Raw genomic sequence first — 13,153 nt, 5'->3', positions numbered from 1 at the left:
AGAATGTTTTCCAAGATGCAAGAAAAAAACCATAACATCTCCGCCGCTTCAGGGTGTTTAATTTTGTTAAGAAGACGTTTTGAACGGATAACTCGCTGTTCTCGTGTTTTATCAGACATAAACTGTCCTCTTCGCATAACATAGGACTTATACCGGAGATCTTCATGGGCAACTCGACGGATAAGACCGTCAGAAACATTAAGATCCTTTGCCAGGGCCCTTATTGACTTTGAAGGGTCCTCATCAATAATTGCTTGCACTTTTTGAACAAAGTCTTCCGATCGGATGGTGTCAGAACGTTTCTCGTGTTTTTTGCGTTTTGAAACAGGCTCTGCGTTGCCCCCTGATGCTTCCAACTCACAGCGCACCTTATAAACGAATGAACGGGCGCACTTCAGAAAATTCGATATTTCTAAATCGGTGTGATTTGCACATAATGCGACAATAACTGCATGTCTCTTCATTTGTTGAGTTAAGTTGTAGTCCTCCATGTCTTATTTAAGAAAAATTTTATGTAAAAATAGTGATTTCTAAAAGATATAGCAACATATGTACATGTCCTCAAATACCGTACGCACCCTGTATTATGCATATGCATGTTCGAGGGTTGTTCGAAAGGTTTTGCTTGAAGTCTTCGAGGGCCATTTGCTTATAATAGGCGTGTTCATATTCACCCAAACGAAAACTGTCGAATTTGGGTCCTTAATCAAAACTGAAAACTGTTTTTGACCCCACATGACAGTTCCCTGAAATCTCAAACTTTCCCATGAGTTTCAGATGGATTAGCAGAATTTTTGAAATGATTAAGTCTAGAAAAAGGATTAAAGGGAAAGCCTACAACTCCCTCTATTCTCGCAAGGATAGTTCCTGTGTTTTTTTTTAGTTTCAAACGATTTATCAGAGTTTCTTCGGCCATTAAAGATTGTCAGTGACAACATCCAATGGGATGAACAGTCCCTCGTTTGGGCGAAACCATCGATTCTGCTCTGGTCTGGGCACATACATTTCTCACCCCGGGTCTCCACGCTATTTATACATACATACATATGTATGTAAGCGTTTTTATATAGATACATACATATGTATGTACATACGTTGTAACTGGGTACATCAGCGATACATAGTATTTTTATAAATCATACTATAGATACATTGCTCTTCGTCATAAGTAGATGAACAAATTTTTATTCCATCTCGAAAAAAGGGAAAACAGGTGGAAAATCTTTACCTTTGTTTTCACAAATAGAAAACTCATGCTGGAAAGCGATTGTGAGATCTAATTGCCGACATTCCTTTTCATTACCCATAATGATAACTTATCTCTTGTGTCAATGAAATCGTTTTCAACCCATACCGGAAGTTCTTCTCTGTTTTGGTGTTGATCTTGTAATCCTCCGCTTTTTAGCGCCATCGATCACAAGGTTATGGTCAAATTCATGGACCTTTTCATCATTGGTTAGTATCTCTCGTACAAACATATGTATAAGTATGTACATACTTTTCCATATATGTATGTATGAACATACAAGAATATATGTACATATTTCTGGCGATTTTCACACTCCTATCTTAAATACTTTTTAGAGACAAATGGAAACATTTCAGCTACTGACCGTTTCAAACCGGTTTTTTGGAACTGAGCTTCGCTTCTCATTAGCTTTTTTAGACTTGTATATGTACGAGGGTCAATTGAAAAATAACAATATTATCCAATCGACATGTGTGTATGGCAAATTCATTAAACAGCATGCCATCTCACTTACATCTCAGCATCCTTTATGACATTCTACATATAATTTGGCCATTTAAAACAAGTCAAAGTCAGTTATCGGAGATATAACTGAAATTGAAGAGCCTCGTTTGGATTGTGTGTAATGAATTGTTGAATCTTTCGAATCGGAAGTTTTAAAATAGTCCTAAGATTTTACAATATTCTTAAGATATCTATCGATATTACGGCGTACATGTGCACTTCAAGATAATGAATCGCAGTTCTCTGTTAAATAATGGTCAAAAATTACCATTTTGGGCTTATCTTTAATGAAAACTTCATAATATATTGGAAGATTGTGACAATGGATGGAATGCAAGAATTGCTGACAATAAAAGGATCAATTCAAAGAACTTGAAATCGTCTATTCAAATACCCCTTTGGCTTCTGTTTACATGAAGCCATTGTCTCGCAGTGTTTCCTGGGACCACTTTGGGGGATCGGAGTATCGAAAAATGCCGGCAATGCTGACTACTCTTCAAAGAGCCCTCGCACAAACTATAACTACATATGCACTGTGCATTGCATTTAAAAACTGTAGATTTGTATCCGCGTTCGCACTCGGCTTTCAATATCCGTCGGGTTAACTCACGCGTATTACCTCAGTCTACCATAAGCAATAAGCGATAAGCAATAAGCAGAAATGAAAAACTAGTTTAATTCCAATTCAATAAACATATATGGTCTTCGAGAACTGAGAATCTGCGGTCTTGAATTAAACATTTTCCAACTAGTTAGTTAGTCGTTTGTGCGCATTTGAAATTTGAAATATTTATTGTGAAAATACGATAATTGATATGTAGTGGAAACTGATTGATTTGTTTTTGATTTTTTTTCGGTTTTGTTTTTATGTGAAACGTTTTTCAAAAATGTGCTATTATCATGGTAAACCATCAATTTTGTATTGCACACTGTTTGCAATTATGTGGGGAAACTTGTTTGCTTTGGCAACATCGAATGCTAATAGAACAAGTAGATTGGATGGAAATGTAACGGATTTCCCCCACAGACAGAATGTGTCCAGTGAGTTGAGTCCAAAAAACGTGGAGCAAGTAAACGCCCCAAAAACGTTCCAAACTATAATGAGCAATTCGGAGTTTGATCATTATGCAAAAAGTTTATTAATTGTGACCGGTGAACGTTGTCGTCGTGACTTGAATGCGACACTCTGGGGCATTAGGAATGGCCACGAATGGGCCACAGCAAGTGAGTGTGATAAAAAGAAACCCCTCCTACACCTCAAACACCCCTCCCTCCTCGACCAACTGTATGAACATTTGAATTATGGGCATGGCTACATATCATACCATGCATACAAGTCTATATCATTCCAAAAGTACAGGATATGTACATAATTAATTATCAGCTAGTTGGCTTGAGTGTGTGTGAGTGTGTGCGATCTGAAAGTAAAAGTGCGTGAGTTAGATGACATCAGAGTAGATATAGATAGTATGTGTCTATATATGTTCAGTGAGTGGGATAAATTCCACATAAGCTTTTTTTTCTGTGACCTTCAGTGTGGATGACATTTTCCGGCCAGCCGGAAAGGGATGGGGGATGAAGAGCTGTATAACTTTTAACTCATATTATTAAAATTAATTACTTTCTATGGAATTGGCTTAAAAATTACTCTAATTGTCTGTCATCCCATTCAATTTCATCAAGGGGATTTCTTTATGGAAAGCTGTTGAGGACAGAAAGACGCATACGGTTCGGATTCGAGTGAGATTAGTGACCCCAAATATTTAGCTAATTTTTCAATCGACGTTAAATTCAAATATTTGTAATTTACAAAAGGAGACGTTTCCGGATATATGTATGTATGTATATACAATACACATGTATGTATGTTTCTGATCAGCATGAGAATTCGATTTTTTATCAAGTTTAAGCCCCCAATTGCAAAGCTAGAGATCGGACCTCTATAACACTTACATAGCTGCCTCATTAACCTAGAAATATAGACAAACTTTAATACAGAAAACTTAGTGGAAAACATTGCAAAGGATATATGTAATATATAACATAAAAGTAGACAACATAAATTCATAAATATATAGATTCCATGTTTAGTTTCTATCCAATCGTGAATCAAGTTTATAATTTTGTTGGGGCTGGTGGAGCATTTCGGAGGAAAAATTGTTTTTCAACATCGGAATTTGACCAGTTTTTTTTTTTGGAAATCCGCTCCTGTACAATTGAAATTTGAACAATAGAAACGGGCTTTAAAATGAGCGCAATTAAGTTTCCCCTAATGGCTTCATTCTTAGTTGATAGTCTATGATTATTAGTCTCCATCCCGGTAGTAATTACACCCCTCAGTCTAATAAATCTTTTAATTAAGTAAAGGAAATGCATTTTACTAAATCCTATCATAAGATTGTAATGCATGTACGAGTGTGTTTATTTAATGATTGCCATTTAAACGCTGATTTAACACCAGTACTTGCTGGTTATAAATAAAAACGTGTTATTAACATATTGAACTGGGCGAGAACAGCAAGTGAGATCGAAGTGTGTGACTGGCTCCATCCTCTGCTTGACTTCGCAATCCATATAATAAACTTGTTCGCACAATCAATGGGACTTGAAGACACATAGTTTTTGAAATTTAGTTTGATGCCCTCAATTTGTGGATCAGTTCAGGATTGCCACGTCTTATGAACTTGGACAGCATAGTAGAAACTATGTGACTTCGGTTGTAACGAATTGGTATACACTGCCGTGCAATTGAATAGGGACAAAAACAACCAAACAATAACGAATATATTTATACCATACACCCATAGGGTGGAATGGTATATTAAAGTCACCAAAATGTTTGTAACAGACAGAAGGAAGCTTCTCCGACCCCATAAAGTATACATATTCTTGATCAGGATCAACAGCCGACTCGATCTAGCCTTGTCCGTCCGTCCGTATGAACACCTAGATCTCGGAGACTATAACAGCTAGAGCCACCAAATTTGGTATGTAGACTCATGTAGTATGTAAGTTGGTCGAGTTTATTTCAAAGTTTTGCCACGCCCCGAAATTTAAAAAAAAAAATTTCGATTATCTCCCGTGTTTTTCTACCTTGTGCAATCAAATTTGGCACACTTATATTTGATACTAATATCCAGCAAAATATCAAATTCCATCAAAATCGGACAAATAATAGTCGAGTTATGCATATAAACGTTTTTCCATAAGGCCGGAGTTGGCCGTTGGCTGGTGGGGGCGCTAGGGTGCTCGTATGCTTGAGTAAGCGAGATACTAAGATTTGCTTGTAAAAAGCATGTGAAAATGCATTTGTTTAATAAAATTAAAATATTCGCTTTACTGGTGTAAGATATACCTAAGTCGGCGAGACGACTTACTTACTTCACTATACCCTTGCAAAATGGGTATATTAATTTTGGTCAGAAGTGTGCAACGCATAGAACGAAGCATCTCCGTCCATACAAAGTTCAAATAGTCATGTCCTTCCGTGCGTCCGTCTGGATCAACGCAAACTCCTCCTAGACCGTAAGAGCTACAGAGTTCGTAGGCTTGTATATACTGCAGGGGTTGTATATCTCGGATTCAGCCGGATCGGACCACTATATCATATAGCTCCCATACAAACCCCAAAGTCACGAACAGTGACTTTTCTCAATAACTTTGTTATTTTCTGTGCTGTTATCTTGAAATATTAGAGAGTCTATTACGCCTATAAACGACTGTGCCAAATTCGATCAAGATCGGATGACTATATCATATAGCTCCCATAGGAACGATCAGTGGAAAACAGTGACTATGATCAATATCTTTGTTTTTTCCTATGATTGTAGGCCATTCTTTCGCAAACATAAGCCTTTTTTATATAAAACGTTCTTCCACATTGATGGCTAATAGGTAAGGAAAGAGTTACCAAAAAGTTGCAAGGGTATACAAACTTTGACGCGGTCGAAGTTAGCCCCGGCCCTCTGGTTTTTCATTGATTCAGTATATTATTAAGTGATACGATAAAAAAAAACGAGAAAACAATATTGACAACATCGTTCAGTTGGTTCATATAAATGAGGAAGTTAACGACTTTATGTTGAATGCCCATTCATCGAAATGATATCATGATATCGTAATTGGGGTTACCAAGAGAATCATTTGGGATATTTGACCAATTCTATAGATCTATTGCTAAATAATCAAGTATCAGTTATTAGTTAGTTGGCCATAACAAATCCTGCAGGGAACTAGAAGCAAAATTCATTATCTAGTATATAGAAATCATCATAGTTTATACTAAAGTGTTACAAATTTTTGACCAGAGAGTTACTGACTATCAGTTATAAGTTAGTTAGTCAGTGACTCTCTGGCCAAAGATTTGTAAGACTTTAGTCTAAACTATGATGATTGCTATATATATTATGTATAATAAATTTAGCTTGGTTTGTTATGGCCAAGTTCGAGTTCGAGGTTATTTGTGACATTTTGTGTAGTTAAAACGCGACTTATGTTAATATTCGCGGTTAACTTTTGGTTTACAAACTGTTTACACTATTTTTATTGTTATTTAAGTGTTGTTTGTGGTTGTTGTCATTCCCAGTCTACGATGCAAGTGTGAAGTCTGCAATTGGCCTACAAAGTGGAGTCGTACATCAGTTCGGACATTATGACCAATGTCTCAATCGAGAGACATTTAACGATCAGCCAGTGCAGCCCCAATACTGTTTACTCGAAGTGCCCGTCAATGGAATCGTGGCACAGACTAGCTCACGTAAAAAAGAGGTATGCAAGCAAAATGTTTTTATTTTTTCTTTTTTATATTCCTACCTGCCTACCTACCCTCATACGTATGTAGTTACTTATTTGCACAATATACTAACTTATACGTGAATAATGTGTATGAGTGATTATCGCTACTGCTTGAAAAACTGATCTCTCGCAAACAAGTTTTAAAAAAACAAAACGTCAGAATGAATGATGCAAAATGGGTTTGGGTCGTCTGCTACTGGGGATACCCTGTACCAAAGGCGGGGGAATTTGAACTTTGTGTAGGAATAGACTTATAGTTTGTCCCCGAACCTCTCTGATCTGAGACCAAGCTAGACCGATCTTTGCCTTAATAATTTTACTCCTTACGAAACTGATCGATTGTAGTCTTGAAGATCTTGTAAGTCTTTGTAGGGTATCCAAACAGGCCATACAGGAAGTGTATACCTAGGACAGCATATTTGCTAAATCCGGTCCTGGGCATAGCTAACGGGTTAGACTATTGGGTTTCCTCTGCTAGTTCAGCATACTCCAACATTTTGGAGCACTTTTAAGAGATGGCGAAGTACTAAGAGTAGCAGACGCACAAAGAACAAACAGACAACTTGTTGAAATATCAAATGACTGGGCTATTTAGGTTAACAAATGGTCAACAAACAAAAAGTTTCAGTCTCCGAAAATTGCAAGAGCTGGGCCAACTACTGGCCACATTGCATCAACTGCATACTTCATTGATCAAGCAATAACAGCGAGGGTAGATGGCAAAGTTTTACTTAATCTAACTCAATCGATCAATCGATCTGCTAGAAGTAGCAGCTGGTGGTAATCGATGAATCGAATGCGAATTCATGATTGGTTATTGCACTTGGATTTCAGACTGCCTACTACAACGAGAATGTGACCTCCTATTGGGCTCTCTGTCTGCCCATCGGATGTACGGCGGAGGATATAACCAAATATGCGTCCATGTCACTACAACGAGATGTTGGGGACAAAACTCAACCGATGTGCCAATCATTGGATACAGGGAAATTGAATTTGACCAAAGGCATGCTTATCTATGCGTGAGTATAGAAATAAACATAAAACGTTTGTGTGATCTCATTGGTTAGCCCATTTTAGTGGCATCATATGCTTCTTTATACTATTAGCCCTGATTAGCACTGTCTGTCATATATGTCTGCTGATGAGAAATGACCAAGGAAAAACGGCTAAAGAACTGAACCAGGAGGCAAAGCAACAGGATTTGTTGACCATGATTGTGACTGGTTTCTCAATTATTGGTAAGTCATTCGCTTTCACTTCTCACTATTGTAATTCATCTCTGTGATCTGATTAGAAAACAGTCGAAAACTGGTGCAAGTCACTGAAGATGAGATGGGTCTGAAGTGCATCAATGGCATCAAGGCCTTGGCCATGCTTCTCATTATTGCTGGCCATGCGGTATCCTTTATTCTGGGTGGACCAATGTACAATGTTAGCTTTATAAACGATGTAAGCATGAGATGATTCATCCTCTGAGAGAAGGGATAATATTTCCTTTATATTACTTGCTCCAGCAATTGCGGCTCCCTGTCTTTTCGTTCCTGACCAATTCTTTGCTCTTCGCCGATATGTTTCTGCTGCTGAGCGGCTTTTTGCTGTGTCGCATATTACTGTTTGAGCTGGAACGTCGGGGCGGCAAAGTGAATCCTCTGATGCTCTATGTGGCTCGCTATATACGACTCACTCCTGCCTACATTGCGATAATTGGATTCTATATGACATGGTTTCCCTATATAGGCAGTGGACCCATTTGGAATGAACGCATTGGCTTAGAGAAAGAACGTTGCCAAAACTCCTGGTGGCTCAATATACTTTACATAAATAATTATTTTGCTACCGATAAACTGGTAAGAGCATATCCCTCAGAATCAGTGAGTATTCTAAATAAGTATTTGTGAACTTGATTGCAGTGCATGTTCCAATCATGGTATCTATCGGTCGATTCCCAATTGTTCTTTGTGGCTCCCTTTATCGTATATGCCCTCTATAAATGGAAACGTTTGGGTTTGCGAATACTCTGCTTTTTGGTGGTGCTTACTGCTGTGATACCATTTCTGTCCACCTATGTGGACCATCTCGATCCCACCCTGATGATATATCCCAGGTAAGAGAGTTTACTTCTAGTACTGTGGACATTACACTAAAAACTCCTTCGTATTCACACAGCGAACTGTCCGATCTGGCAAGGAATTCATTTTACATCAATTCGTACATAAAAACACATATGCGAGCGTCTGCCTATATAATCGGATTGCTGGCAGGATATTTGGTTCATGTCATACAGAAAAAGCACATCAGGCTATCCCATAGATTGGTCCAGGCCATTTGGCTGTGTGCTATATTCATCGGGACCGGCTCTATGTACAGTGTAACCCGATTTTATATAGCCCCATATACGAATTTCGAAAGTAGCCTCTATGCTGGCTTCCACAAGCTTGGATGGAATTTGTCCGTGGGCTGGCTAGTCATAGCCATAACCACGGGCCATGCCAATTGGCTCCAAAAAACACTTAGTAGTCGCCTGTTTGCGCCCATAAGTCGACTGACTTACTGTGCCTATCTATCGAATGGCATTGTGGAACTATACCATTCGGCTAGCATAAGATATCCCACCTATATGGGATTTGTAAGTTTAACCAATATTGTATTTAGTCACTCCCTTAATACATTTCTGATTGCGATTGTGATAAGTTTACTATTTGAATCTCCCATTCATGCATTGGAGCGGATATTACGTCGAAAGTTTGATAATAAAACGGCGAGGGGCAGTCCAGGAGGAACGAACAAAACGCCAAATGAAATGGAATCGGGAGAACAAAGTCCCTAGCTATGTAACTAGAATAAAATAAGATTTAAATAAGATTTTCTTAACAATATTTAAGGGGTATTTACATTTGTGCATATATGTCTGAACTTAGACTTAGATATCAATATATAAGATTATATATGAATGTATATAAAAAATTCAAAAATGTATATTTTCTTCATTTTAAACAAAACTTTTAAAATCGGTCCTTCTGTCGGTAAAATTGTAGTTTTTGACTGCCTAGCATACGTTTGGGGGCAAATTTTCCCTATTTTACATACTAGATACGATTTCGATCCGTTTCTGTTTTACACATATAACGTATACGCACCGTCTGACCAGCTAAACTTATGACTTTCAGATGATTAATCATAATGAAAATTGGAAATATTAGATATGAAAACATTCAAAAACACTTAACAAAAATGAAGAAAGATATTAAATTTATTTGTTTTCTCTTAAATTTTAGGATATACATATGTAAATACATAAAGAAGGTGCAAATACCGGCCCGATATTTGGCTGAAACTGTTTGTGTCGGATTCCTGTTTTCGATTTAAGAGATAGTTTGTTGGAAACAATTTACATATTGAATATTGAAACATTGATCGTTTTGATTATTTGGATTGTTTAATTTTCAATTGATATAAGTATTTGGTATTAATATTTAAAATGTAAGTCTGCATTGCATGCACTTTTGATTTTACCTCAAAATTTTCTGTTCTCATCCGTGAAGTATGCAATGAAATTTTGTATACCCATTGCCATGTAATCGCTTGATACGTTTGATCTTGGCTAGAAAGCAGGGGTTCCAAAATAAGCGATCACATAAAAGCATCATCGGTCGATCAATCGAGAGTGAGATATATATATACATATATACTATGTATGTATGCCTGGACGAACAGTATCAAAAATTGACACACATCTTACAAATAGTTTGTTGCCAAAAATAGAATGGAATATTTTGTTTTGAACTTGATTTATTTTTCAACTGAAGGTCAATCAACTTAAAATAGATATAAACTGTGTATATATATACATATATCGAATAGTTGCTGTCCTGAATTATCCTTTACTCTCACAAATTTCAAAGCAAATCGGACAAACAAAAAGCTGTTCGCAATGAAAATTTACATTTTCCATGGATAATATTTTTGGAAATGTTATAGCCAAATTGAAAGATTCATGTGTTTATATTTGTATAACCAACGGCATATGTATGTATGTGTATATAGTATAGTGCATTAATCAAAAGCGGGTATAATGCTACAATATTTGCCTCTTTGTTGTTCGTTTCTCAATAATCCGACTGCTCTGACATTTATCTCAGAGCGTGCACTTGGCTATGGTTTTGTCTGTCGTACGGTTGAATGGGGATTTTCTCCAAATGTTGTTGTGCATCTGCTGGGTATATCTGCTGCATATACATATATGATACACACACACATATGATAAACATATTTATACATACTTATGTATGTATATGGCAGATGTATGTATACTTAGAATGGAAGAACGCAACGCATCGCATTATAGCTGGCTAGCCCACATGTTTGTATGTAGTCGCTAGCTCGATGCTCGATTTTACCTCATACTCCTCCTGGCACACCCGTTTCGCTTCGCTCGACTCCGATCGTGGTCTTTTGGAAAACCACTATACGGCTCACATTCAGACCGCCAGCGCCTAGTGCCTAGTGCCTGATGCCATTGCCCGCTGTCGTCGCTTTCGTTCTGATCGCACTTTTACAGTTTTTTCTAAAAAACAATAAAATTCAGGCATCAGAGTGGAAAACACACACACACACACACCTATACAATTACCCACACATATGCATATGAATATTTCTCCGGAGGCAGTTCGTGTATCGTTCGTTGGATCAGGTTCGTGAGATAGCCTAATTTGAAATCATTTTTTTTGCTATATTTTGGAAAACGCAGCATCGCAATATTGTAGTTAGCACGAGTATTCCACGGTGATCGGTTCGTGAGATTTCAAAATTTTTTTGGCTAAATTAATCGCAAAGTAGAAAAAAACACCAGCAACAACATGAGCAGCATTGTAAGCAGCATTAAATTGATTGAACTCGTCCCAAAGGATATTAAATAAATATTTTTAAAAACGATTTCTTATCAATAATCAGGATGAAGAACTGACACCTGAGCAAATCGCTGTGCTCCAGAAGGCATTCAACAGCTTCGATCACCAGAAAACTGGCAGCATCCCCACAGAGATGGTTGCTGATATCCTGCGCCTTATGGGTCAACCCTTCGATAAGAAAATCTTGGAGGAACTGATCGAGGAAGTTGATGAAGACAGTAAGCAAGGAATTTAAGTACATTTTCATTTCATTGGGCCAATAATTTCCATTCTGATTGTTCATTTCATTCAAAAATTTTCCATTACCTCTTATGGGTTATCCTCACCAATCAAAATCGAAATAGTTCGCACAATTAATTAACCCAATTACTAAAGAAAAGAAGAAGAAAAACTATATTTATATGTATATTGATATGGCCAAGAAAAGTTTTATCCTTTTTGTGGACAAAACTAGTTAATATGTTTTTAGTTTAGTTTGAAATGGAATAGTTTTTAGTCTTAGTCTACACTTTTCCATACAAAATTATTTAAAAACATTACTAAAATTTCTCTTCCAGAGTCTGGTCGTTTGGAATTCGGCGAATTCGTTCAGCTAGCTGCCAAATTCATTGTTGAGGAAGATGCCGAGGCAATGCAAAAAGGAATTGCGTGAGGCATTCCGTTTATATGATAAACAAGGCAACGGTTTCATTCCAACCACTTGCCTCAAGGAGATCCTTAAGGAATTGGATGATCAGTTGACCGAACAAGAATTGGACATTATGATTGAGGAAATCGATAGTGATGGTTCCGGTACAGTTGATTTCGATGGTAAGTGCGTGGGCGGAGAATGGAAAAACTATGTCTATTCCAAATATTTTAGTGGCTTGCGCCGCCTTGCACATAGGCACAGAGGCACACCAACACCCACCCACACACACACACAACATCATTATAAATATTCCTCATGTTCTCTTGATCTTGAGGTCTCAATTATGACAACTTGATCGTTGCTTTTTTTTTGGAGCATATCGTTGGCTATTTTTAGGCGCGACATACAAATTCAATTTAATTTTTTTTTTTGGATATTTTGTGTTTGTGTGAGTGTGTATGTTTTTTTTTTTTTTTTTTTTTGATTATTTGTTTTTATAGAATATTGAATATTTATTTATAAATGCATATATAGCGGTTGCTGCTCACTTTTGGCATCGTTTTAATGTCTGTCATTTCATTTCTCAATTTACAGAATTCATGGAAATGATGACTGGCGAGTAAATGAATGCTTCTCAGCCTGGAGGAAACCCAAAAAACAAACATACAAATAATGATAATAAATATATACACACATACATAGCTATATACTCACACACACACAAACACGCACACACACAGAGACACAACACACACACACACACACCTATACACTTGCACAGCTTTTGGGCGAACGTCTATTTGTTTAGATCCCCACACACAAATTTTTTTTGTCCCATATCTCTCTCTTGGGGCAAAGTAAACAAAACACTTAAAACCAAGTATAAATAGACTAATAGAAATATCATTTTTTTGTACTGATTTTTATAAAAACAAACAAAACAAAGAAAAAAACCAAAAAATATAAACTATGTATGCAAAAAAAAAGAAAAACCAAAACAAAATATATTCCTTATTCACTTCTAAATATTGCTAAAGCGGGCAGTTAGTTTCTGATCCTTCATTT

At 37.0% G+C, this 13,153-nt stretch overlaps 2 protein-coding genes across 2 annotated transcripts; both read left to right on the top strand.

Moving 5' to 3' along the window:
• The first annotated feature begins 2,353 nt into the window (after positions 1-2,353).
• Positions 2,354-9,539, top strand: LOC137583495 (nose resistant to fluoxetine protein 6-like). The gene is made up of 8 exons (XM_068298543.1): positions 2,354-2,977; positions 6,339-6,520; positions 7,382-7,569; positions 7,628-7,788; positions 7,845-7,999; positions 8,065-8,397; positions 8,461-8,654; positions 8,717-9,539. The coding sequence occupies exons 1-8, from the start codon at positions 2,641-2,643 to the stop codon at positions 9,375-9,377; spliced, it is 2,211 nt and encodes a 736-aa protein (XP_068154644.1). The 5' UTR covers positions 2,354-2,640; the 3' UTR covers positions 9,378-9,539.
• Positions 9,540-11,281: 1,742 nt separating this feature from the next.
• LOC137583414 (troponin C-like) lies at positions 11,282-12,994 on the top strand. The gene is given in 5 exon segments (XM_068298431.1): positions 11,282-11,418; positions 11,501-11,675; positions 12,015-12,094; positions 12,096-12,267; positions 12,683-12,994. Coding segments are annotated over 5 exon segments (468 nt in total). The 5' UTR covers positions 11,282-11,406; the 3' UTR covers positions 12,712-12,994.
• Positions 12,995-13,153: the final 159 nt, after the last annotated feature.

The sequence above is a fragment of the Drosophila tropicalis genome, unplaced genomic scaffold (genome assembly GCF_018151085.1).
Source record: "Drosophila tropicalis isolate 14030-0801.00 unplaced genomic scaffold, ASM1815108v1 contig_867, whole genome shotgun sequence".
In the NCBI taxonomy this organism is placed as follows: domain Eukaryota; kingdom Metazoa; phylum Arthropoda; class Insecta; order Diptera; family Drosophilidae; genus Drosophila; species Drosophila tropicalis.
Note: the sequence above shows the minus strand (reverse complement) of the source record. Positions and strands in the feature narration are given on the sequence as shown.